The following is a 26684-nucleotide window of genomic DNA, read 5'->3' on the forward strand; positions in this document are numbered from 1 at the left end:
AGAACTCTGGGGGAATACTTTATGGAGGACTGCAGAGACCCTATAATATATAGCTAAAATTTTGTACCCTGTACCTTGGGTTTTGCAGGAGACAAATGCCTTGTGGGTCATTTGTAGAATTATGTCCTTTTGCTGATCAGAGAAGGTGGTACCAAGGTCTCGTTCCCATCTGTCTAGGTACCATGTAGGAGGGGAGACTGTTAGGTAAGCTAGGATACTATAAGATTGCAATAGGCCATGAAATACCACTTTTCTCTCATAATTTCTTAATTTTTCAAACACGGTAGGGAATGGAAAGGATATTACTTTACGCAAGTTAAGTCCCTGCCTGCTCATAAATATCTCTCAAACTTGCTCCTCAGGAGTCTAAAAAGGATCCTAGGAGTCTGAAACAAATACAGTAGTCATGGGAGTATGTTCATCTTGAGCACACTGCTGTGGCCAAACCAAGATAGCAGTACTGTGGACCACTTGGAAAAGTCTTTTCTGACTTGAGCAAAGAATTGGGGGTAAATTGGCATCGAAAATATAACCCCAATTAAGGGTAATGATTTGAGAGGTTGTGAAGTCCATCTGAACAGAAAATGCCAACGTATACTTTCAAGGATTGGTTGGGGAACATTTTTTTTTTTTTGTTTTAGGTTTATCTTGAAATTGGAAATCTCACCATGTTTGGAGTTCAGTGAACAGATTTGGTACAGAAGTTACAGGATATGAAATAAAAAAAAAAAAAAAAAAAATAGAGCATCAGCAGACCTGCCACTCTATGCTCCCCATGCACACCAGCTTTAAGTGGTTCTAAAGCCTGAAGGTTTTTTACCTTCTGCACAGTATACTTACTTACTTGAGCCCCATCTCAATCCAGCAATTTTGCACAAAAGCAGCAGCTATCTCGGCTCTCTCCTCATTGGACAAATAGGCTGTTGGCTTCTGCTTCTATCAATCACGACCAGAGAGGAGGGAGCAGGGGGCGGGGCCAAGCCATGCTCTTTGTGTTATTGGACATAGAATCGGCTCGAGAGCAAGCCTGCACAAACGCCCCCACAGCAAGCACCTTACTATGGGGGCACTCGGCATGGGGGGGGGGGGGACGAAAAGACGCAAACAGGGGACCCCAGAAGAAGATTATCTAGTCTGCTCTGTGCAAAACCATTGCACAGAGCATGTAAGCATAACAACATGTTTGTTATTTTAAAAAAAATTAAATATGAAGCTTTACAATCACTCACTAGTGAGAGAGCAATTCCACAGAGGTATGGAAGCTGTTCACAGGTAACTCTGCTCTATCCCAGGATTTCTCAAATCTGTTAAGACATTCTAAGCCGTTTCCTTACGACAGCTAGAGCTAGGTTTCCCTAATATTGATTATCCCCAAAAATACCCACCATTGCATAAGGAGTGTCAGAACTAGACTTCATCATGCATCTAGGTGAAGCAAAACATGATAAAATGGACTAATTCATGTATATTCCACAGGAACTGTACTCTCTTCAGAGTTCCTGAAACGTACAGTATCTAATAGATTACATATTAACCCATTTTTTTCCTTTATTTTGAAATTTCCTTTATTGTATTTTGTTTACAATGAAAACTCCAACAAAATCTGATAGAACAAAAAAGCCTGACGAAATTAAAAACACATCTAAGACACCTTCAGTTAAGAAGGACATTCTATAGCTATGTCCCATATGATGTTTGGATTGGTTAATGTTTTAAAGATGGTCCAAAGAGCAAGCGAATTGCTTGTTGTGAAATATAAATGATGCCACTCACATTTCCAAACCATTTGTTTTCATTCTGCATTCTAGTGCACTCACCATGTCAACAGCTTGTATACCAAGAGTCACAATTCGATCTCACTGATTAGGTAACATTTCAACCAGGTTAAGTAAACACAAGTTCAGTCATCAAGGAAGAAACTACATACTGTATAGCAGAAAAGCTGATTGCTTTGGAAATAGGTACTGAAGGGAATACACAAATTTCAATATGCGGAGAAGGGGCGCCTGTAGATAAAACAAACTGTGCAGCTTTGTCCAAAGTTGAATATCCTTGCTATAGGTGTAGGCCATTTACTTACCTCATGAAGCCTGAATGGAAAACTCCCAGGATGTTGCCAAGAGAGGCCCATCTATAACTGCTCCCCTTCACCATCGCAAGACTGAGCTCTCAAATGCTCATCAGGAGAGAGAAATTGCATTTGAGGGGGTCTGAATCAGAGCTCACTCCTGTGATGGTGAACAATAACAGCTGGGCCTCTCTTAGAATTTTCCTGGGAGTATTTCAGTCAGACTTCATGAGGTACCTAAATGACCTATATCAAGAGCATTATTCAACTTTGGTCAAAGTTGCAGTTTGTTTAATTTTTAAGTTACTTTTAAAGGAGCCACCACACAAAGCACTTTACATACGTATTGTACATTTACATCAGTCCTTGCCCTCAAAGAGCTTACAATCAAATATGTAAGATGGAGGAACTATACCATATGAACGAGGATAAGATGGAGAGTTATTATTTAAGATGGAACAAATGGGAGGATTTTAAAAATTCAAAAAATCAAAGTTAAATATAGAATGTATGGGGGATAATATAATATAAAACAATATGGTTATACTTTTCTCTTCTCTTTGGAGGATGTGGATCTCCAGAAAGGAATAGGAAAAAGCAGAGCGGGGTGGTAGCATGGGTTGCAGATAGGAGGGCGGGGGGTGTAGAAAAGATGATACAATAAATGTATTGAAAATGTGTCAATGTTTTTAAAAAAGAGTATGTTTAAATATTTATTGATTTTCAAATAAATTATACAAAGAAAAAAAAAAAAAAAAAAAAAAAAAAGAAAAATCGAAGGTAGACAAGTGTAATTCTTTACAGCCACTGATCCATAAGAATACATCCAATCAGGACCGCCTAAAAGGACTTACAGGCAGATGTCAGTGTAAAAAGAAGCCTTAATGTATAACTAAAAGGTAAAGTTTTTTTTTTTTTAGTATTAGAGAGAATGAAGAGGAATTAGAACACCTGTCAGGTTTTCATTGCTGTCTGTGTCCCCATTAGGGAGATTCATCCTCTTTATTTATCCTGTTTACCATTATCACTGAAAGTAAAAACAAAATCTAACATTTTTGGGTTGTCCCCAGAACAAAGAGTAGAGGAGAGTAGTGTGATGTGACAGGAGGTGAAGAAAAATGTTCACAATGGGGCACAGATGGCAAAAAAAAAAAAAAAAAAAAAAAAACACATTGGCAATGGGGTTGTAACCCTCCCTTACTCTATCCAAAATAAAAAAAATAAAAAAAAAAGTCTTGCCTTTAGTTCTACTATAAAACCAAAAACGTGTTATCCAGTTTAGTTAAATGGATGTTTCACTTCTTGATTAAAAGAAAAAAAAAAAAATTTCCTACCAAACTAGTCAATTTGAAGCCAACTTCGTATTTCCCATACGTGCATGGAAATGACGCAGCAATTACTACATAGATTGAGAAGAAACCTATTTCATTAGGGCGATTACCAGGAAATGAGGCAAGATCGTAGCCTAAATGAACAACCTATGTTTAGTCCAAAGGATGACAGTTCCTAAAATAAAATGAACTATGTATTATATAGTTAAAGGAACTGCATTATTAAACACTACAATAATATTCAGAAAAATTACATTACAGAAATATATAGGTGCACAGGTTCACACCAGAACACACTGCGGGAAACCGGGAAATCCTTGCGCATTTCCCACACCGCATTCAAAATGCACTGCAGGTGCGATCTGCAGTGGGTGTCAATATTAACTTAATGACACCCCAAAACACAGGCTGCAAATGCAGTGTGTGTGGGGGGGGGGGATGAAGGATTACAGCTATAGCTGCCAGCAGTAATTTTATATGAAAAAAAATTCGACAGGCTGGTTGTACCCAAGTCAATCCATTGATCAACCTGAGTACAATCATTCTGCCCAAAGATGATTGTTCCCTGCTGAACTTCAATCCATGTATGGCTGGCTTTAGCTGACAAAAAACCTGTTGCATATCCCAGAAGATCATGGAAGCCCATTCACAGAACTGCCAGGAGGCATCCCATTATCTTGTCATCAGGGGCCAAGATGCCCCAAACCAGAAGAGGCAACCAGCTGAGGACGACCAAGATAGCAGCACTGTACACACAGCAGACTGTGCAGGACAAAGTTGGATCTGATGGACGAGCGAGTATGTATTTTGAGAAGAAGCATAACAGGTAAGTCATAACAGGGCCATTTTAATTTCAATTAACCCTACCTGGAGTTAGACTTTAATAATTTATTTTTTAAATAAATAGCAAGGTATAAAAACATTGTACTAAACAAAAGACTTATGCATTTTTAAAATAATGCTCAAATTATATTAGGTAGGCAAATTAAGAGTTACTGTCAAGTTGCCAAATTTGGTCTGGGCAGACACCCATCAATGACCTATGGTCACAAAATGGTTAAATGACATAGTCCATCATGCACCTGTATAGTAGTATTAGTTCCAACCACAGACACAGATAGACTTCTGCCTTTATAATGACAATGGTGGCCAATGATCAGCTGATAATGAGGAAGACATAGAATAGAATTACAATCACATTACCTAGGTTTAAAGTGGTATTTAACTCCACACCGGAAATACACTGCACAAAAAACTTAACGAAACACTTTGAAAACACGTCAGATCTCAAATGGGGAAAAACATCATGCTAGATATCTATACTGATATGGACTCAGGGTGCCATTGTCTAGCCTGCAGAGTTCTCTGCGTTCCTCCATGGATATGCCTCCCCAGACCATCATTGACCCACCACCAAAACAGTAATACTGAACGATGTTACAGGCAGCATAATGTTCTCCATGGCTTCTCCAGACCCTTTCACGTCTGTCACATGTGATCAGGGTGAACCTGCTCTCATCTGTGAAAAGCACATTGTGCCAGCGGAGGACCTTCCAATTCTGGTGTTCAATGACAAAAGCCAATCATGCTCTATGCTGCCAGGCAGTGAGCACAGGGACCATTAGAGGATGTTAGGCCCATTAGAGGACGTTGGGCCCTCAGACCACCCTCATGAAGTCTGTTTCTGTTCGTTTGGTCAGTGACATTCACACCAGTGGCCTGATGGAGGTCATTTTGTAGGGTCCTTGCAGTGCTCATCCTGTTCCTCCTTGCACAAAGGAGCAGATACCAGTCCTGCTGATGGGTTAAGGACCTTCTACAGCCCTGTCCAGCTCTCCTAGAGTAACTTCCTGTCTCCTGGAATCTTCTCCATGCTCTTGCGACTGTGCTGGGAGACACAGTAAACCCTCTGGCAATGGCATGTATTGATGTGCCATCTTAGAAGAGTTGGACTGCCTGTACAACCTCTGTAGGGTCCAGGTGTCAACTCATGCTACCAGTAGTGACATTGACCCTAGCCAAATGCAAAACTAGTGAAAAATAGTTAGAAAAGATGGAATAGGGAAAAAAATGTCAGTGGCCTCCACCTGTAAAACCATTCCTGTTTGGCGGTTGTATCATTGTTGCCCATCTAGTGCACCTGTTAATTTCATTACAACCAAAGCAGCTGAAACTGATTAACAACCCCCTCTGCTACTTACCTGACCAGATCAATATCCCAGGAGTTTAATTGACTTGATGCTATACTCTGATCAAAAAATTAAAGGAACACTTTTTAAGCAGTGTATATTGCGACTTACCAATCATTAGATGTGGTGGCTACATTCATTTTATGTTCTTAGGCTTTTGCCCTCTGTTTTCAGCTAGTGATCTGACCAGTAACATACCTCCTCTATTTGTGAGACACAACTCTGGATGACTGCACACAGGAGGCACAGAAGATGGGGGAGGGTTAGAAATACTAGCAGATTTAGATACACTATCAAATTTATTTGGAATAAAAGGTTTTACATTAATAAAAGCTGATCAATGTAAGCACTCATGTCAGTGGTAAATGGTTTTTCCTATATCTGCAAATGATACATTCTGCTGGAGAGCTTGTTCTTTTGAAAACACACTTGCTGACTGGATCACCAAGTGAAAATAGAAAGAAAAAAAGATTAGAAAAGGAAACAAATGCAGTCATCACATCCAAGAATTGGTAAGCTGCAAATATAATAAATGTTTACGTTTGGGTTTAAAGTGGTTCTAAAGGCTCAAGGTTTTTTAACTTCATGGATTCTATGCATGAAGGTAAAAATCATTCTGTTTGCTACCCCTCCCTAATACATATCTGAGCTCCACAGCTATCATGCAATGTGCTAGATAGCCAGGGACTCCCCCTCCTCGTTGGCTGAGACAGCACAGGAAGCCATTGGCTCCTGCTGCTGTCAATCACAGCCAGTGAGCCAATGAGAGAGAGGGGGTGGGGCCAAGCCCCAGTCCTGTGTGTGAATGGACTCACAGAGCAGCGACTCTGGAGTGCACCTGATTGGGTGCCCCCATAGCAAGCTGTTTGCTCTCGGGACCCCAGACAGGGGGGAGGGGCCAGGAGCACTGGCAGGAGACCCGCGAAGAGGAGGATTGGAGCTGTTCTGTGCAAAACCACTGCAAACAGCAGGTAAGTTTAACTTGTTTATTTTTTTTAAAAAACTTGCCTTTAGTATCGCTTTAATACCGATTTAAAGTGGACACATTCATTGTGAAAAGTGAAAGTACCACTAATCTGCCTTTCCTCCTTCTCTAACATATCTGGTAGGTCTTTGATAGGGTCCCACTTCCACAATTCTCGCCTGAGCAAATATTATGCAATTTGCCATACCACCCCCCCCCCCCCTTCTGCAACCTCCTGGGACACGTCACATGTCCCAGAACGCTGCCAGACCATGTGGACGAGCTGGATGGGGGAATCCTCGCCACTGAGCTATTGTATTCAGAATGGGATGAAACTTCCACACCGTCAGAATACACTGATCAGCACTGATCTATGTGGCACTGATCGAGTGGGAAAAGTCCAACAGGGCATTTGTACAGAAGTCGTTCAGTAGATAATTTTCTGTACAATCTTCCTATACATACATGGATCAAAATTTGGCCAGTCCCTTCTGAACTGAGCGAATTTCGATCCATGAATAGCCAGTATAGCAACACAACAAGATGTCCCACATGTACAATGGGGAGCCGGCTGTGAAACAGAAAGTCGCCGTCGGACCCCACAGCCAAGATGGTGGCATCAGGGATCTGAAGACTGGCAAAGAACCGGCTTGGGTGAATACAGAGCTGAACCCCTTGGCTAGTGAGTCTGGGCTGGGGACTCCTGGGATGGTGAAAAAAAAAAAAAAAAAAAAAAAAAAAAAAACACACACCACAACTATTGCAGTTCCTTTTAACATTCCAATAATTTTGACAAGAGTGGAAAGCCTTGTATTTCTACGATGACCACAGTACATTTTGTTTTGCAAGTCCTTTGACCTACAGTGTAACTACAGGAATTGTGCAACGGCTCACAGCTCATGAGGTCATCAGGATAAGCATGACCCTGACTTCCAGTTATCTGTCATCTATACATATGCAGTACAGGATAAAGCGGACTTTCCCTGCTCTTTATCTTTTCTGTCCTGTTTTCCTCTGTTAAAAGCTCACCATACATTGGTCAGGCTTTTATTGTTCAGCCAGTGGGTTGAATAAAAAAAAAAAAAAAAAAAACAGCCGATTTCCCCATCCACACATTCGCTGTGGATGTGGGATTCCTCCCTCCTATGTATTTGTGTTCTGACAGAGGGACTCCCCTGCCATCAGAATACACTGATCAGCACTGCAGCATATTGGCTTCATGTGCTGATTTTCCAATAAGCTAGTTCAGAAGTCAATTGTTAAATCGACTTTTCATGAACGGTAACAGCCATATACATGGATCAAAATTGGGTTGGTTCAGAAGGAAGTGGCCAAATTTCGATCCATGTATGGCCAGCTAAAGGTTAATTACTAAAAAGGAGAAAAAAAAACAAAAAAAAGTTTACCACAGAATGCACTAAGATAAAAACACTATTTGGCTTTTGAACCACTTTAAAGTGGAGTTCCACTCAAAAGCGGAAGCTCCGCTTATTTGCCTCCCCCCTCCACTGCCATATTTGGCACCTTTTGGGGTGGAGATTGGAGCGGATTCCAGTTTTTGACAGGTACCCGCTCCCACATCCAGCTCAGTTCACTGCGGCGAAGTGAGATGGAAGTTCGGCCCCCTCCTCCCTCCTGCAGTCTCCTGGGAACTTTCACAGGTCCCAAGAGACTGCCGGACCAATCAGGAGGTGCAGCACGACTCGCGTATCCGCAGTGGGCACCAGACTGTTAAACCGCAAGCTGTCACAGCCTGGTGCCCACAGTTGAGATGCCGGCGCCGTGGAGGAGAGAAGAAGAGACGAGACGGCACCGGTGAGAACATCGCTGGACTCTGGCACAGGTAAGTGTGTGTTTATTAAAAGTCAGCAGCTACAGTTTTTGTAGCTGCTGACATTTAATAAACACAAAAAACAGATGGAACTTTGCATATCCTTAGATTTATATGTATTGCATCACTGTCCTGATCAACATGAACTATCTTTATCCTGTTAGTATTAGTAAACAGGTAGGAAAGTATAACACACACACACCCCTTACGTTACTTCCTACTTTCCATGTCTAGGCAACTGATGCCATACATCCTAGGAGACTTCAGGAGGAGAATTGGGGAGAAAGGGTTTTCTCAGCTAAGCACACCCTCCTGCCTGCATGGCTGAGCTAAGGGCAGATGGATTCCAGGAAGTAAATGCTACATGAATCATCTGCCCTTATTCAAGATGGCCACAGAGTTTTCACTTCGGGGTGCTCAGGTGCAGTGTAATTCTATTTTAACAACTGAACAACTGTTAGTGTGAAAGCTCAGTGGGAGACCTGATCTATAGAGACTGTAAAAGCTGACGTCTCCTTTAGAAAAATGCTATCTGCCTGGCAGTCTTGATAGGTTTCCAAACTACTACTTTCTAAGTCATAAGAACAAGAAACGATTTACTAACAGCTAAAACTGCTGTTAACTAAACTTACTAACTAAACTAAAAATGCTACTAGACCAGTCCCTAAAGTGTCATCGTTACCATGCCGCGGTGGTCTAAGGTCCTCTGGCATCATCAAACTGATGCAGGGACCATAGCCCTACATTGGAGGTAATGATGCAGAGACAGTCCACTACCAGGCCATTGGGGAACGCTGTCTGTCAGAGGAGTAAAAAAAAGTGAGATTACGGTTTCCTAGACAAAGTCAGCAGTTGACCCTTGCAGTGCATGGGGTAGCCCCAGAACAAGGGAGGATTTTTAGTTTTCCTGGAGTTGAGCTTCAATACAGTGACCTTGCAGTACTATATTTCTCTGAATAATGCTAATCAAAGTGGTATTAAACCCAAAAGCAAACATTTATTAGATTGCAGCTTCCCAAGTCTTAGAAGTGATGGCTGTGTTAGTTTTCCTTTTCAAGCTCTTCTATTTTCATCTAGTGATCCAGCCAGTAAGTTTGCCATTATTCAAACGCACAAGCACTTCAGCAGCATGTATCAGTTTACATGGATGAGACATGCCATTTACCACTGACAGGGGTGAATAAAATGATCAAATTTTATTTTTTTTTATGTAAAAATCTTTATCCCAAAAGGGAAAAAAAAAAAACTGGTGTTGTAGCTGATTATAAAGTGTGAGCTGGAGTTTGGCTTCGATTTGTTTGTGCATTTAAATCTGCCAATACATGTAACACTCTCCGCCCTCCAGACTGACAATGCTGCTGTCTGCTGTTCCTCCTTTGCTCATTCATCCAGAGTGGAGGCTCTATTACAGGAGGAGTGTTACTGGCCAGATCACCAAGTGAAAACAGAGGGGAAGAAATCCAAAAAAAAAAAAAAAGAAGACTAATGCAGTCACCACATCTAATGACTGGTAAGCCGCAATATTACATTTTTGGTTTGGGGGTTAATACCGCTTTAAAGGTAATGTCTGCATGGCGTTTGCATGATTTCCTGTATTGAATTCGCTTTAATTCCTAAATCCAAGTAGGTTCAATGGCTTCTTTGCCAACTGATCGAAGTTTGTACCTGTAAGCCCCTTCAGGGAGGTGAATGAATATGATTTGCAGTTTTTTCACACAGAGAAGAAAAGGGACTGGCCTGTTTGTTTTAAGTAAACAAAAGGTCAAAAACTGATCATAAATGCTTTGTTCCTAATATTCATTGCATTAATGAAATAGCCTAGAAATCTAGTTTTAAAAAAATGTCAATGCTAGAAATAATTTCATATTGTTAATATATGAACAGCATTGAAACTGAAAGTGAAGACATATGACAGTTGCCTATATGTGTCTGGACAGCTGAGGGGATGCCGTGATTTTCTACCACCCCCCTTACTGACAGCTCAGCGCTGTATGATGCAACCGATATGCTATGTAGATCCTATGCAGCTTCTGGACAGCAATTCATGTTTTTACAGCAGCATGACACTTGAATGAATTTTCTTCTGTAGCAAAATCTTTAAAGCTGAACTCCAGGCAAACCATTAACAGCTGGTTCACAGTATGCAGTGTGGGACACCGCATTCTTGTGCAAATTACATGCAAATGTCTGTGCCGTGCGATTTGAGCCATAGACTTTGTATGGCTCAAATCGCATTGCATTCGGGCCAAAAAAAGTGCAGGACTATTAAATCCGCACCTGAAACACCCATGCAGTGCGATTTCTGGCAATCTGTTTCGGGATGTCATTAAATTCTTATTGAAACCCGCACCAGATCACATGAACATGATGTGATTGCAATGTAGTGTGGGAAATGCACAGGATTTGCAGCGTTTCCCGCACTGCATTGGTATGAACCCAGGCTAAAGTGGAACTACAAAGCATCTGAGCATTACAACCCAAAATGCAATTTAATTCATTTTTAATATTCAAATCAAACTGCCCCATCCATGTTCCCATGCTTTGTTTTGCTGAGAAATCACTTTGAGAAACACCCCCTGGCATTTCTGGATGTGGCCATCTTGGTTAAGGCCCCATTCACCTGAGTGTTTTTGTGCATTTGTTTGCGCCTTTTTATGCGTGCTTGCAAACGTTTGTGCATGATTTGTTCATGTGGTTTCAGGCTTTTTGTATTAGCCAATAGAGAAAACTTTTGTCTGTGGCATCAATTACCATGTTTGCCATGCCAGAAAAACGCACAAAACATGCTAAAGTGCATGAAAATGCACAATTTACGAGTTTCCATGTATTTCTATGGGAATGAAAAAGCGCCAAAAAAACACATCAATTTGCCCAAATGGGGCTACAAAAGTAGTTCCAAACATTTTTTGAGCTTCAGGCATTCTGCTGCAGATGAGTGGAGATGTGAATCTTCTCCAGAGTAATATTGATTTTTTTTCTCCCTGAGCGTTTGAGCTTAGTGCTACAAAAAGCTCAGGTGTGAATGGGGCCTAAGGGCAGAGGATTCATGTAGTGTTTACTTCCTGGGGTCCTTCCGCCCTTAGCTCAGGCCAGAGGGTGTGCTTAACTGAGAAAGCCCTCCTGAAAACTCCTGGGATGTATGACATAATTAGCCTAGGCCTGAAAACTAGGAAGTAACTGAAGAAATGTAAAAAAAAAAAAAAAATATTGAAAATGTAATCGCCTTGAGGGCAGGGACTGATGTGAATGTACAATATATATGAAAAGTGGTGTGTAAATGGCTATACGAGTACCTGTAATAAAATTAATAAGTATATATTACATGATATACTTTGCCATTTATTTACTAATGCTAGCAGCATAAGGATTATAAATAATCAAGGTTGAATGAGACAATTAACTTACGCTTTAAACATGCTTGAAAGTGGTTGTAAACCTCTGACATGAAATATGACAAAAAGGTACACCCTTCTATACTGTGTACTTGCCTCAATACAAAGCAATTAGTGTGATTTCTCTCTACTGTCTAGTTCCTCTGCTATCTACAGTCATCTCCAAGAGATAAATAGGAGAGCTCCAGCACACAGCCTGTAATTAATATTTTCAGCCCTCCATCATTCCTGTGTGCTCTGTGAAGGGTGGGTGTCTTTCCCCTAATCAGCTCTCAGAGCTTTCCTCACTGAGATGTGCACTGTGTGACTTCAGTTCCGTTCCCTACTTTGTGCTTCTGTGAAAAATCCTTTTTAACTGATTTTTACAAGGCTGTAGAGGAGAGAGTGCTGCAGATAAACAGGTACAACTGATGAGGATTTGTGACATCTTTGTGCATAGCCTGTGTATTTGCACCAAAGATGCAGCATGCAGGAGTTTTGGTGTCCTTTCAGAAAGCATACCAAACACATGGGACACAATATAAACCAATGGGAAAGTGCACCTAACCTGCTCCAAACATGCAGGTAAGCTGGGCTGCGCTGCACCTGGAGCAGGGGAAAACACACACACCACAATAGCGTGAAAGCAGGCAAAGTATGGCATGCTGGATGTCAGTGTGCAATATGTACCAAATAAAACAAAATACTTTTCCCCCACTGATTGCCATACGCTGGAACAGACAAAACACGGTTTAGAGATTACAACATCTGAATTTCTGTCTAAACAAAAGCAGAAAGGAATGTCAATGTCACATCATATTACATTTACCCCTCTTAACAGTATTATTTTATTTATTTATATAACACCGACAATTTACACAGCACTTTACACATATATTGTACATCATTGTAAAAGTGACAGAAGTCAATTTTTTTTTTTTTTTTTTTTTTTTTAAAAAGGTACTCAAAAGAGAGACATGTCTACTTAGCCACTATGAAGAGAATACTAAAATTGTGACAGATAATCAAAAAAGGTCAGCTGTAGAGGTTGGTATAAATTGTATTTAACCATTTGACCCCTGGAAGGTGGTTTTACCCCGTTCATAAAAGGACATTTTTTGCAATTCAGCACTGTGTTACTTTAACTGGCAATTGCGTGGTCATGCAACACTGTACACACATGAAAGGTTTATAAAGTTCTTTTCACACAAATAGTGCTCTCTTTTTGGGATATTTGATCACCACTGGGTTTTTTAAAGTCCACATATTTTGAAAAAAAAAACCACACATTTTCTAATTTCTGTTATAAAACATATCCAATTAAAAAAAAAAAATAATTCATAAATTTAGGGCAAAATGTATTCTGCTACATGTCTTGATAAAAACAAATCCTTATGAGTGTATATTAATTAGTTTGTGTGAAAGTTATGGTGTGTACAAACTATGGTATATATACACTGGAATTTACGCAGCTTTAAACGCTATACTGTAATGGCGGTGATCAGCAACTTATAGTGGGCCTGTGATAGGGTGGCAGGCAAACTGGCTCTAACAGACAATCTGGGAGGGTCACTAACTGACACCGACGTCGCTAGTGACACTAATATAATGATCAGAAATAAATACTGTACATGAACACTGTGCGAATGACACTGGCTGGGAAGAGGTTAACATCTAGCGGCAATCAAAGGGTTAACTGTGTACCTAACAATGTGTAATGTGCTCTACTTTTACTTTACTATCTGGCTGTTTTTTCCTCTCTGCTTGACAGGGAGAAGAAACATCCAGATCGCTGTTCCCTGTACACAGAGTTCTGTGCTTTTGTAAACACAGAACTCTGTACGTGATTGGACACAGCCAATCAGCTGACCTCAGCCAAAATTACTGTCTGAACTCAGCTGCCAAACTTGTGCTGTGGCCAATCACAGCACGAGTCGGCAGGGGACGCGCACATGCCTGCTGACGAACCTTGAAAAAAAACAGGCTGACGTACATGTGATCATGCCTGTTCCAGTGGCCCGCTTGTGAGAGGTCAGCAGGTGGTTAAATATAAAATTAAAAATTTTTTTTTTTACTCATGTGAAAATGAAATGTTATATGAGTATTTGGTATTCTCATTTCCTGCCACCAGGTGGATGCCTCTGATGAAGTCAATCGACTGGGGTTTGGGGTTTACTTTGCTGTAAATAAACACTATGCTGGTTTTAATTTTGGCCTTTCATTAATGTTACAGCCCTTTCCCTTACATATAGTACTTTGTCAGATGTTGCTAAATGCCTTCTAAATCAAGTTATAAGTACCAACATGAAGCCCTCCTGCCACAGCTGATCCAACAACAGGTATGAAGGAGACGGCCGAATCGTAAGAGCAGTGTCTCAACTCAGAGCACTTTCCACAGCCAAGCAGCGGCAAGAGGAATGCAGATGAAGGAAGGATTTGTCAGGCTCTGCATTCTCCTTGCCATTGCTTGACTGTGAAAAGTGCTCACAGCGAGACAAGCTGCACTTCTGAATCAGGCGTATCCTTCTTAGCTGTTGTCAGTTCGTCCGTGGCAGGAGGGGAAGGAAGGTCAGTATTTACAGTATAAGTAGGGTTAGGAAGCAATTAGCAACATGGGACAAAGTACTACATGGACATAGACAGGGTGTGCATTCCTGTGCATCAAACATGCAAACACATTGCATTGTAACACACACATTCCGCATTCTAGTGTGAACATCGCACACAGAAAACTACTGTTTTCTATGAGTCATTGCAGTTAGCAGCAATCATCCAATATAGAAAAATGCAGGTAACTGCACACAGTATGAATTGGCCCTCAACAAGCAGTCAACCCATGCAAGGCAAGCACATCCCCACCACGATAGAGACTTTTCAAGTTTCCTGGAGTTGAGCTGGCCATAGATGGATTGAAATTCAGCCGATTCAACAAGGACTTCTCTCATACGGGACCGTTGGAAACATACTGATCAGTGTATTCTGAAAAGTCCCGTTATAACAGTACAGCAGCACAGTAGGGAGGATTTCTCCATCCACCTCGCATGTGTGGATAGGGGAACCCATTTATACTTTTTTTGTGAGTTGGCTGATTGAAAAAAAAAAAAAAAAAACCCCACAACATCTTTGGCCAATATTAAAGCAGAACTAAGGGGATCAATACTTACCTTTCTTGCAACAATCCCTGTTCCTTGCCAGAATCTTCACTCATCTTCTGTGTGCCAATCTTTGGCAATCTTCACTGCCTGGTGCATGATGACGTCAATCCTATGCATGTGCTGGAGCTATTCATCCCAACATTGGGATCGGGACAGCGCTGTAAGCTGAGCTGTGGATGTGATAAAGACCAACAAAGAGCCTGTCTGCTCACAGTGAGTAAGAGGGGGACTTTAGTTATGCTTTAAGCAACAGAGTCCCTATCAAATACAACCATCATGACCTCCCTGTAGCATATACAACCCCTTGGATGGCAGAAACAGAACACTATGTCCTGATCATCCACCTGCCTTATCATAACACGCACCTCTTCACAAGAGTTCACTGACTAAAGGTCCACAGATTGGAATCTTATCATATATTACAAGGAGACCGGTGACAGCCAATGCCAACAATCGAGAACACTGGAGCCCCTGACCCCTGTACAGCACAGTCCTCCCTGTATAATGATTGGTGCAGACATATGTACAGCACAGTCCTCCCTGTATATTGTACATTGGTTGGTGCAGACATATGTACAGCACAGTCCTCCCTGTATATTGTACATTGGTTGGTGCAGAAATATGTACAGCACAGTCCTCCCTGTATATTGTACATTGGTTGGTGCAGCGATATGTACAGCACAGTCCTCCCTGTATATTGTACATTGGTTGGTGCAGGCATATATATAGCACAGTCCTCCCAGTATATTGTATATTGGTTGGTGCAGACATATGTACAGCACAGTCCCCCTGTATATTGTGTATTGGTTGGTGCAGACATATGTACAGCACAGTCCCCCTATATATTGTATATTGGTTGGTGCAGACATGTATATAGCACAGTCCTCCCTGTATATTGTATATTGGTTGGTGCAGACATATGTACATAGCACAGTCCTCCCTGTATATTGTACATTGGTTGGTGCAGACATATGTACAGCACAGTCCTCCCTGTATATTGTACATTGGTTGGTGCAGAGATATGTACAGCACAGTCCTCCCTGTATATTGTATATTGGTTGGTGCAGGCATATATATATAGCACAGTCCTCCCAGTATATTGTATATTGGTTGGTGCAGGCACATATATAGCACAGTCCTCCCTGTATATTGTATATTGGTTGGTGCAGGCACATATATAGCACAGTCCTCCCTGTATATTGTATATTGGTTGGTGCAGACATATGTACAGCACAGTCCCCTTGTATATTGGTTGGTGCAGACATATGTACAGCACAGTCCCCCTGTATATTGTGTATTGGTTGGTGCAGACATATGTACAGCACAGTCCCCCTGTATATTGTGTATTGGTTGGTGCAGACATATGTACAGCACAGTCCCCCTATATATTGTGTATTGGTTGGTGCAGACATATGTACAGCACAGTCCCCCTATATATTGTATATTGGTTGGTGCAGACATGTATATAGCACAGTCCTCCCTGTATATTGTATATTGGTTGGTGCAGACATATGTACATAGCACAGTCCTCCCTGTATATTGGCTGGTGCAGACATATGTACAGCACAGTACCCCAGTATATTGGTTTGTGCAGACATGTATATAGCATAGTCCCTCCGTATATTGTATAAATATTATTAGGGATGCACTGAAATTTTGGTGGCCAAAAACACCCCTATCGGCCATTGGCCAATATGAAAATAAGCACAGATACAGGTGTCGAAAGTACCCCGGCCCCCTCGCCGCCACAGCTCGGTAATTCTCAACCTTACCTGAGAAACCACCGAACGATCCTGGCACTGGGCATAGAGATAAGTGAAGGAAAGATGGCCTCTACTCCTCTCTATGCCCTTGGAGGATCGAAGCGATGTCACTTCCGGTTCCGGCAATTTTTTTTTTTCTTTCAAAAGCACTAGATCAATGCTTTACATTGTAGAGCAGAAATGTGGGGTCTTATTGACCCCATATCTCTCCACAAAAAGGACCTGTCACTAATTATTTATATCACAAGGATGCATGCATTCTTTGTTAGGAATAAAGGTAATTAAAAACAAATTAAAAAAAAAAAAAAAAAAAAAGGAAAAAAAAGGAAAAAAAAAAAGTTTAAATTGACCTCGTCCCCCTGTGTTTGCACGTAGTGGTGAATGCATACGTAGGCCATGCCCACATATGTAAACGGTGTTCAAACCACATGTGAGATATTGTAATGAACGTCAGAGCAAGAGCAATCATTCTAGCACTAGACCTCCTCTGCAACTTTACACTGGTAACCTGTAGACATTTTTAAAGTGTCACCCATGGAGATTTGTAAGTACCATAGTTTGACGCCATTCCAAAGCGTGTGCAATTTTGAAGCATGACATTTTGTGTATCTATTTACTCAGCGTAACATCATCTTTCATATTTTACAGAACAATTGTGGTATATATTGCGTGTGTGTGTGTGGGGGGGGGGGGGGGGGGTTAATCATTAAAGTGTATTCCTCCCCCCCCCAAAAAAAATTGCATTTGAAAAATATATGAATTTTTAAAAACTGTCCATTTCGGTTTTGGCACCAGAATTTTAATTTCGGTGCACCACTAATAAATAGGTATATATAGTCTATAGTTATATCTATGTATATATTGATAGAGATTTTTTATATAGATATAACATTATTATTATCTTAGATCTATATTAGTTTTATATATAGGTATAGTTATATATACACAGTATCTCACAGAAGTGAGTACACCCCTCACATTTTTGTAAATATTTTATCTTTTCATGTGACAACACTGAAGAAATGACACTTTGCTACAATGTAAAGTAGTGAGTGTACAGCTTGTATAACAGTGTAAATTTGCTGTCCCCTCAAAATAACTCAACACACAGCCATTAATGTCTAAACCGCTGGCAACAAAAGTGAGTACACCCCTAAGTGAAAATGTCCAAATTGGGCCCAATTAGCCATTTTCCCTCCCCGGTGTCATGTGACTCCTTAGTGTTACAAGGTCTCAGGTGTGAATGGGGAGCAGGTGTGTAAAATTTGGTGTTATCACTCTCACTCTCTCATACTGGTCACTGGAAGTTCAACATGGCACCTCATGGCAAAGAACTGAGGATCAAAAAAAAAAAAATTGTTGCTCTACATAAAGATGGCGTAGGCTATAAGAAGATTGTCAAGACCCTGAAACTGAGCTGCAGCACTGTGGCCAAGACCATACAACGTTTAACAGGACAGGTTCCACTCAGAACAGGCCTCGCCATGGTCAATCAAAGAAGTTGAGTGCATGTGCTCAGCGTCATATCCAGTGGTTGTCTTTGGGAAATAGACGTATGAGTGCTGCCAGCATTGCTGCAGAGGTTGAAGGGGTGGTGGGTCAGCCTGTCAGTGCTCAGACCATACACCAAACACTGCATCAAATTGGTCTGCATGGCTGTTGTCCCAGAAGGAAGCCTCTTCTAAAGATGATGCACAAGAAAGCCTGCAAACAGTTTGCTGAAGACAAGCAGACTAAGGACATGGATTACTGGAACCATGTCCTGTGGTCTGATGAGACCAAGATAAACTGATTTGGTTCAGATGGTGTCAAGTGTGTGGCAGCAACCAGGTGAGGAGTACAAAGACAAATGTGTCTAGCTTACAGTCAAGCATGGTGGTGGGAGTGTCATGGTCTGGGGCTGCATGAGTGCTGCCAGTACTGGGGAGCTACAGTTCATTGAGGGAACCGTGAATTCCAACATGTACTGTGACATACTGAAGCAGAGCATGATCCCCTCCCTTCAGAGACTGGGCCGCAGGGCAGTATTCCAATATGATAATGACTCCAAACACATCTCCAAGACCACCACTGCCTTGCTGAGGGTAAAGGTGATGGACTGGCCAAGCATGTCTCCAGACCTAAACCCTATTGAGCATCTGTGGGGCATCCTCAAACGGAAGGTGGAGGAGTGCAAGGTCTCTAACATCCACCAGCTCTGTGATGTCGTCATGGAGGAGTGGAAGAGGACTCCAGTGCAGGGGCGTGGAAATTTTTTTTAAATAGTACTTGTCCAAAGGACTAAATTAGGGTCCCAATCTACCTGTCCCTCACGACAATCTACTTGTCCTAATAAAAAAAATGTTTTAACCAAAACCGTATTTAATTAAGGCTGACCATCCCTTCACTCAAAATCACACCTATAGAGGTGGCGTGGGGAGTGTGGGGAATGAGCGAGATTGGTTAGAGGTGGCGTGGGGATTGTGGGGATGGATAGAGGTGGCGTGGGGATTGTGGGGATGGATAGAGGTGGCGTGGGGATTGTGGGGATGGATAGAGGTGGCGTGGGGAGTGTGGGGATGGATAGAGGTGGCGTGGGGAGTGTGGGGATGGATAGAGGCGGCGTGAGGATGGTTAGAGGTGGCGTGGGGAGTGTGGGGACGGATAGAGGTGGCGTGGGGAGTGTGGGGACGGATAGGGGTGGCGTGGGGAGTCTGGGGACGGATAGGGGTGACGTGGGGAGTCTGGGGACGGATAGGGGTGACGTGGGGAGTCTGGGGACGGATAGGGGTGACGTGGGGAGTCTGGGGACGGATAGGGGTGACGTGGGGAGTCTGGGGACGGATAGGGGTGACGTGGGGAGTCTGGGGACGGATAGGGGTGACGTGGGGAGTCTGGGGACGGATAGGGGTGACGTGGGGAGTCTGGGGACGGATAGGGGTGACGTGGGGAGTGTGGGGACGGATAGGGGTGGCGTGGGGAGTGTGGGGACGGATAGGGGTGGCGTGGGGAGTGTGGGGACGGATAGGGGTGGCGTGGTGAGTGTGGGGATGGATAGAGGTGGCGTGAGGATGGTTAGAGGTGGAGTGGGGAGTGTAGGGATAGATAGAGGTGGCGTGGGGATGGATAGAGGTGGATGAGCTGAGGGCTGCTAGTGAGAAGCCGGCGGAGAGGGGACTGCCTACACTGGACAGCAGAATGGATGAGTGGAGAGCCTGCTATGGCTAAGTTCACACTAGCTTTGTTAGCAGGTGTTAGACAGACATTTGGGAAGCCTTTTTAAACCCTCCTCAAAATTCTACACATGGCAGCACACAGTGCTGTTCACACTGAAGCGTTACAGTTGCGGCAAAATTGAAGCCTCATGTAGAGTCAGGAGGAGATGTAGCCTCCCATTCAAGTCTATGGTGACGCTACTCAAACGCCTGGCAGGCATTTGCGGGGCTGTTGCGAGGAATTTGTGGAGCGGTTTTATCAGATGCCTCAAAAACGCGCATAGGGCATTTGGGGAGCGTTAAAACCGCTTCCCAAACGCCTGTCAAAACACTATAGGGGCGTTTGGCAAGAGTTAGAAATGAGTCAAGTGTGAACGAGCCCTTCACTGGTGTCTGCTCTACAAAAAAAAAGTAAACCCTGCTGCTTGCCCGCAGCAGGGCTAAATGTAAAAAATAAAAACCACCTGCCGACATTCGGAACTGCATGTCCCGGGCGTAGGGCGATATGAATTGGACATCCCTGTAGTGGCAACCTGTGCAGTTCTGGTGAACTCCATGCCTAAAAGGGTTAAGGCAGTGCTGGAAAATAATGGTGGCCAGGGGCGGACTGACCATTGAAAACTCGGGCACTGCCCAAGGTCAGTAGGGGGCCCCATGAGATGCCCCTGGTACCTTTTTCATAGACTTTTTTGAGTTTGGGCAAGGACACAGGGGCCCCATGATCCCCTATTGCCCGGCGGCCCTATGAGTTGTCAGTCCGCCCCGATGGTGGCCACACAAAATATCGACACTTTGGGCCCAATTTGGACATTTTCACTTAGGGGTGTACTCACTTTTGTTGCCAGCGGTTTAGACATTAATGGCTGTGTGTTGAGTTATGTTGAGGGGACAGCAAATTTACACTGTTATACAAGCTGTACACTCACTACTTTACATTGTAGCAAAGTGTCATTTCTTCAGTGTTGTCACATGAAAAGATATAATAAAATATTTACAAAAATGTGAGGGATGTACTCACTTCTGTGAGATACTGTGTGTGTATGTATATATATATATATATATATATATATATATATATACACATACACACACACACACATATACACACACATACATCTAGTATATCCTGATATATAGCAGCACTGACATACATGTAGACACACATATATATGCACACATATACATACAGTATATCCTGATATATGGGTTCAGCAGCACTGACATACATGTAGACACACACATACATATATATATGCACACATATACATACATACATACATACACTATATCCTGATATATGGGTTCGGCAAGACTGACATACATGTAGACACACACACATACATACAGTATAGTCTGATATATGGGTTCGGCAGCACTGACATACATGTAGACACACGGTTTGGCAGGGATCAGATGTACACAGTAGTACCCGCCCTGAGTACACAGTACATTTGGACATCTATCGGTCTCCATACCTTGAGCGCCAACTCTATACAGAAGTCCCGGGCTCGGAGGAACCTCAGGAGGAATTGATCGGACAGTCCCTGTGGCCAGTGATTGCTGTCCTCCTCCGCCCTGTGTCTGAGCAGCCCGATGGCTTCCACTACCACCGCACTGTCCTCCGGGAACTTGTTCAGCTCCGGGTTTCCCTTCACAAAGTCCTCCCGATCCTCCGACATTCCAGCAGAAGGGTGACAACTCCAATGAAGGAATTCTCCGCCTGCAAGGCGTGAGAACCACTAGGTGGGTGGGGCCTGACAACACGTGCAGCCCCGGGGACGCCCCCTTCTCCTCCTCCTCCATATACACTGACACTACAATGTGTGATCTGTGCGGAGGGCTGGCTTGCCAACCTATGACTGGTAATGTGATACTGATTATCAACAGTTGATATAACTGAACTCCAGGGAAAATTCATTTCAATATCCAGCGATCAGTCTGAACGTTATTACCAAAGGCCAGTCAAGGTGCTCATGCTGCCCCATGTCCACAACCGCCTGCAATGGGCACTTGAGCATCAGAATGGACCCCAGAACAATGGGAAGGTGACATGGTCTGATGAATTACAGTTTCTTTTACATAATGTGGATGGCTGGGTTCATGTTTGTAGTGAAGGCAGTTGATACCTCCCCCATGCTACCCATGAACTTGTTGGATGCCACGTATGGGTCACATCAGAGGCCTACCTTGGGGTGGGTTCTTTGGGCTACACCAGGCATTGAATGAGGTAACTGATCTTTGCATGTCCAGTAACATTTCACCCAAAGGCATGCTCACCAATGTCCGGGATCAGGCAGGAGCCACGGTCATTTGAAATACCAAACATTAAGGCAACTTCCGAACTCAAAGATGAGCCATATGTGTGCAGTACCCAGAGTACGGAGTTCCTCTTTAAGCTGCTTTGTCCCATATCTTACACATTGATGTATGCATTCAGAGGGACAGGCTGAGCCTCTGCCCACTCCACCAGTCAGCATTCCTCTATCTCACTCCTAGTAACAGAATGGGGTCCCACTAAGCACAGAGCAGACCTCATACATATTCTCATTCAACTCTTCTCTTCCCTACCTTCTCATACCTACTGACCAGGCCTTATAACTCCATAACCCTAATCCACTCCCAGTGACCAGCAGAGACAGACAGCTAGGGGCAGAGTCAAGCACCGACCCCTTCGCTACTGGAGAGCCTGTCACCTAACAGGTACCACACCAATGACTGGTTTCTATGTCTTTCTTGCAGTTACTCATGAATCTCTGTCGTAGTGATGTTACACATACCCCATAATGTGGTCATGAATCCAAGTTCTTTAGTAATATACCAGGACCTCACATGCACCCCTTGAATAACTTCAGACCAGGCTTTAAGCGGTAGAATCAACTTTTACTGTAAACTAGGCAAAACATGTATAACATGACAGCGTCCTTCCCTAACTGTGGCTGCCCCATGTTACCTGCACAGGTGGAGTCTCTTTGAGAAAAGTCCATGTTTGGCAATGCTTTGTTAGAGAAGACCATGTTCCAGGGTTCTTCCAGCAAGTCTACATTCCAGAGCGGACCAGAGGTCCCAGCAAGTCCTTAGTTGCATGTCTCCCATGCATTTCTCCAGGTGTTCCCTAAAGCACCTCTCTGGGCTTCTCCTTTTCTATTTCTGGCTTCTCCTTTTCTATTTCTCGCTTCTCCTTTCCACCCCAGAGCCCTGACCTCTTCTCTTTTATGTCACATGGAGGCTGGACCACAGTGAAAGCCTGCAAACACACCTGGGAAAGGCAGCAAAATATTAACCCTTTCCACTTGATCTGGGCAGCTGGGTCAAACTAAATACACAGAAGGCTAACTGCGTACACGTTTGTCACTTACCTAGAGAAGAGATGGCACCAAGATGCAGTATGGGAAGAAGGCAAGCCGGTGGAGGCAGTGAGAATTTTTTGGCAATGTTCTGCTGGGAATCCTTGAGTCCTACCATTCATGTGGATGATATTTTGACACATACCACCTACCTAAACATTGGCACTGACCAAGTACACCCCTTCATATAAACAGTATTCCTTGATGGCAGTAACCTGTTTTCTGCAGGATAATGCACATTGCAAGAATGGTTCAAAAAAGGTTCAAGGAACACAACGAGTTTGAGGTTTTGATTTGGCATCCAAATTGTCCAGATCCCAATCCAACTGAGCATCTGAGGAATGTGCTACTGACAGCATGGTGCCAGATATCACAGTATACCTTCAGAGGTCTAATGGAGTCCATGCCTCAATAGGTCAGGACTTTTGGAGGCAAAAGGGGGACCTGATCATAAAGTTAAGGCTGATTGTTGTGTTCCTCAATAACCATACATCCTCATTGTGTGCATCAAATACCACAGATACTGTGCTGTACAAATCCTGTGTAGAAAGCAGAGCTGTAGGAGGTGATATGATATAGATTCTTCCATATTTTTGCTGATATAATTATAAAGGTCTATTTTGAGTGGTGAAATTATTAGAAAGTTCTCTTATGGGTGGAGATATGATTATACAGCTTCCTTGTGAGCTTCAGATAAAGACCAAAGTAGAATTCATTTAGAATTATGCCTGTTCAGAGTGAACTAAATGAGGTGCTGGCCCGCTAAGCCATACCTCCTGCTGCAGCTGGAAGTGACATATCCCCTGGCCATTCAGCTGTCAGACAGGGATCTGGATGTCATTTGGTGAGGAGTAGAGATGGGAGATGATCATATCGGTGGTCAGTGTGTTTTTCTTTCAGGTGGGTGTCATTCATCATGACTAACAAGGATCTACATTGCTGGATGATGTGATTGACAACAGATGTACGTCATAGGATATTTTCTTTCTAATAAAGGACTTGTCAAAGTGTGATGTGTTTATTTACTATTTTTTGTGTGAATGAGTAGGGGTATTACATATCCCATACACATCAGAGGGGCTGGTATCTGGGGACCCCCTTATTTTTGAGGGGCGGTTCCAGATTCTAACAAGTCCTCTGCTTGCAGACCCTCTACACCACCAGATCAGGGCTGTGGGGAAGAGGCCCTTGTCTTCATTAACTTACAGAAAAGGTGCTTTGACAGGAATGTTGAGGGCATGTGACCTGATATGGTCCAGCCTAGTTTGATGGCCAGGAAGGCAGCATGCTCAGATAAGGGCTTGGTATGGGGTTTGGGGGTGGGGTATCAGGACAACACACACAAGCAAACTTGGGATTAGGTCAAGACCAGGGGCGGACTGACAACTCATGGTGCCCCCGGGCAATAGGGATTCATGGGGCCCCTGTGTCCTTGCCCAAACTCAAAAAAGCCTATGAAAAAGGTACCAGGAGCATCTCATGGGGCCCCGTACTGACACTGACCCCTCGGCCAGTGCCCGAGTTTCCAAATGGTCAGTTCACCCCTGGTCAAGACTCCAGATATGCTTATTTGTTACAAATCACTGACTTAGAAAGCCCCAAATACATTGGACTAGCATTACAGTTGGGCAACTCTAAATCTCAGAAGTGTTTTAGTAAAGGTGTGATGAGTAAAGGCAACCTTTATATTTCTTTAGTACGTGTTCCAACTGGAAGTGTCACGTACCTGATGGGAGACTGAAATGATGAGGTTGGTCTCACTTGTGTCACTTGTACTGCACCCGCTGGAGTAGGAACAGAGGGAGTCTAGGACCCAGGGGAACAAGAGTGCCAGTAGTTGTTTGCAGCTCTTGCTGATGAAAGACCTCGGAAGGCTGATGATCCTCTGATTTTGGCACAGTAGTAGTAGGCAGAGCAGGTTTTGCAGGTTGCCAGGCATGCACCAGAGCAAGGCAGGTAGTGAGGACAAGAGACAGGTGCAATGTCATGGAATAGCCAGGGTCATCAACAGTCGAGCAGCACGGTACAGAATCAGAAGGAAAAGCCAAGGTCAGGAGCAGAGCCGAAGTCAGGAACCAGTATCAGGAGAGCAATCAGAGTCAGGTGAGAAAAAAGCCAATGTCAGCAACAAAGGAATCATACAGGAACAAGCAGGACATGGGGGAGCTGAAGACCAGTCAGCACTGAACATGAGCAGAGACACTCCTTAAATAGTCCGTCTGGTGCCAATCTTCGCCATGCGCGTACACGTGCGTGATTGCGCATTTCCGGTCATGATTCATCTTGCAGGAAATCCCTTACATTGCCCCCCCCTTAGGAGCAACCTCCGGATGCCCACTAGGGCTCGTTTTTCAGGGTGACGATGGAGATAGGCTTGAACTATCCATGGGGCATGGACATTAGTGGATGGTTCCCAGGAGTTATCCTCTGGTCCTAAACCTTTCCATTTGATGAGGAACTGGGTCTGTCCACCCCTCTTCCTACAATTCAAGATAGCCTCAACCTCGTACTCTTCATTTCCCTCAACCAGCAGTGGAGCAGGCGCCTCCGAATTCCGGCTGGAAAACCCACTTGGGATATGTCGTTTTAACAGGGAGCAATGGAATACTGGGTGAATCTTCATGTTAGCAGGTAGTTCCAATTCAAAGGCCACAGGGTTCACCTTTCTCTTGATAGTGAATGGTCCCAGGTATCTTGGACCAAGCTTTCTTGACGGACAACTTAATTTTAGATTAGCCGTGGATAACCAGACTTTATCCCCTTGTTTCAGTTTCAAGTTGCCCCTTCTCTTTCTGTCAAAAAATTTTTTGTTACTCGCCTGAGCTTCAGAAATCGTCTTCTGTAATACTTTGCCATTCCTCCTGAGGAACTCCATCCTTTCTTGTACTGCCGGAACAGCGGCCTCCACTGGTATTTCCGGAAGAAAGGAGGGATGGTATCCGTAGTTAGAGTAAAAGGGAGACTGCTTGGTGGCGGAATGAATTGAATTATTGTATGCAAATTCCGCTAATGGAAGGAGCGATGCCCAGTCACCCTGTGAATATGAGGAGAAGCATCGGAGGTATTGCTCCAGAGTTTGGTTTGTCCTTTCCGTTTGTCCATTCGTTTGTGGGTGATAAGCAGAGGAAAAGCGTAGCTCGATCTCTAATGCCTCACACAGAGCTTTTCAAAATTTGGATGTAAATTGCACTCCTCGATCAGACACAATATTTAGGGGAACGCCATGTAGTCTTACGATCTCCTTGATGAAAGCGGAGGCAGTTTCCGTGGCAGAAGGAGTCCCTTTCAAGGGAATGAAGTGAGAAATCTTGGACAGGCGATCAATTACTACAAAAATAGCGGTGAATCCCTCTGATGGGGGAAGTTCAACAAAGTCCATGGAGATCATACTCCAAAGCTTTTCCGGTATGGGCAAGGATTCCAACAGGCCCCAAGTCTTGGCTTTATCAGACTTGTTCCTCAGACAGACTGTGC

General features: G+C 43.4%; 1 protein-coding gene across 1 annotated transcript in view; it reads right to left on the minus strand.

Annotated features, from left to right (window-relative positions):
- TTPA (alpha tocopherol transfer protein) overlaps positions 1–21554 on the minus strand; it is a 46948-nt gene extending 25394 nt beyond the window's left edge. The window contains exon 1 of the mRNA XM_089685323.1: positions 21342–21554. Within this exon, the coding sequence (XP_089541449.1) occupies positions 21342–21545 (204 nt within the window). The 5' untranslated portion in view covers positions 21546–21554. The remainder of the gene's footprint in view (positions 1–21341) is intronic.
- Positions 21555–26684: the final 5130 nt, after the last annotated feature.

The sequence above is a fragment of the Staurois parvus genome, unplaced genomic scaffold (genome assembly GCF_062004578.1).
Source record: "Staurois parvus isolate SC_StPar_1 unplaced genomic scaffold, SC_StPar_1.0 ptg000371l, whole genome shotgun sequence".
Taxonomy (NCBI): Eukaryota; Metazoa; Chordata; class Amphibia; order Anura; family Ranidae; genus Staurois; species Staurois parvus.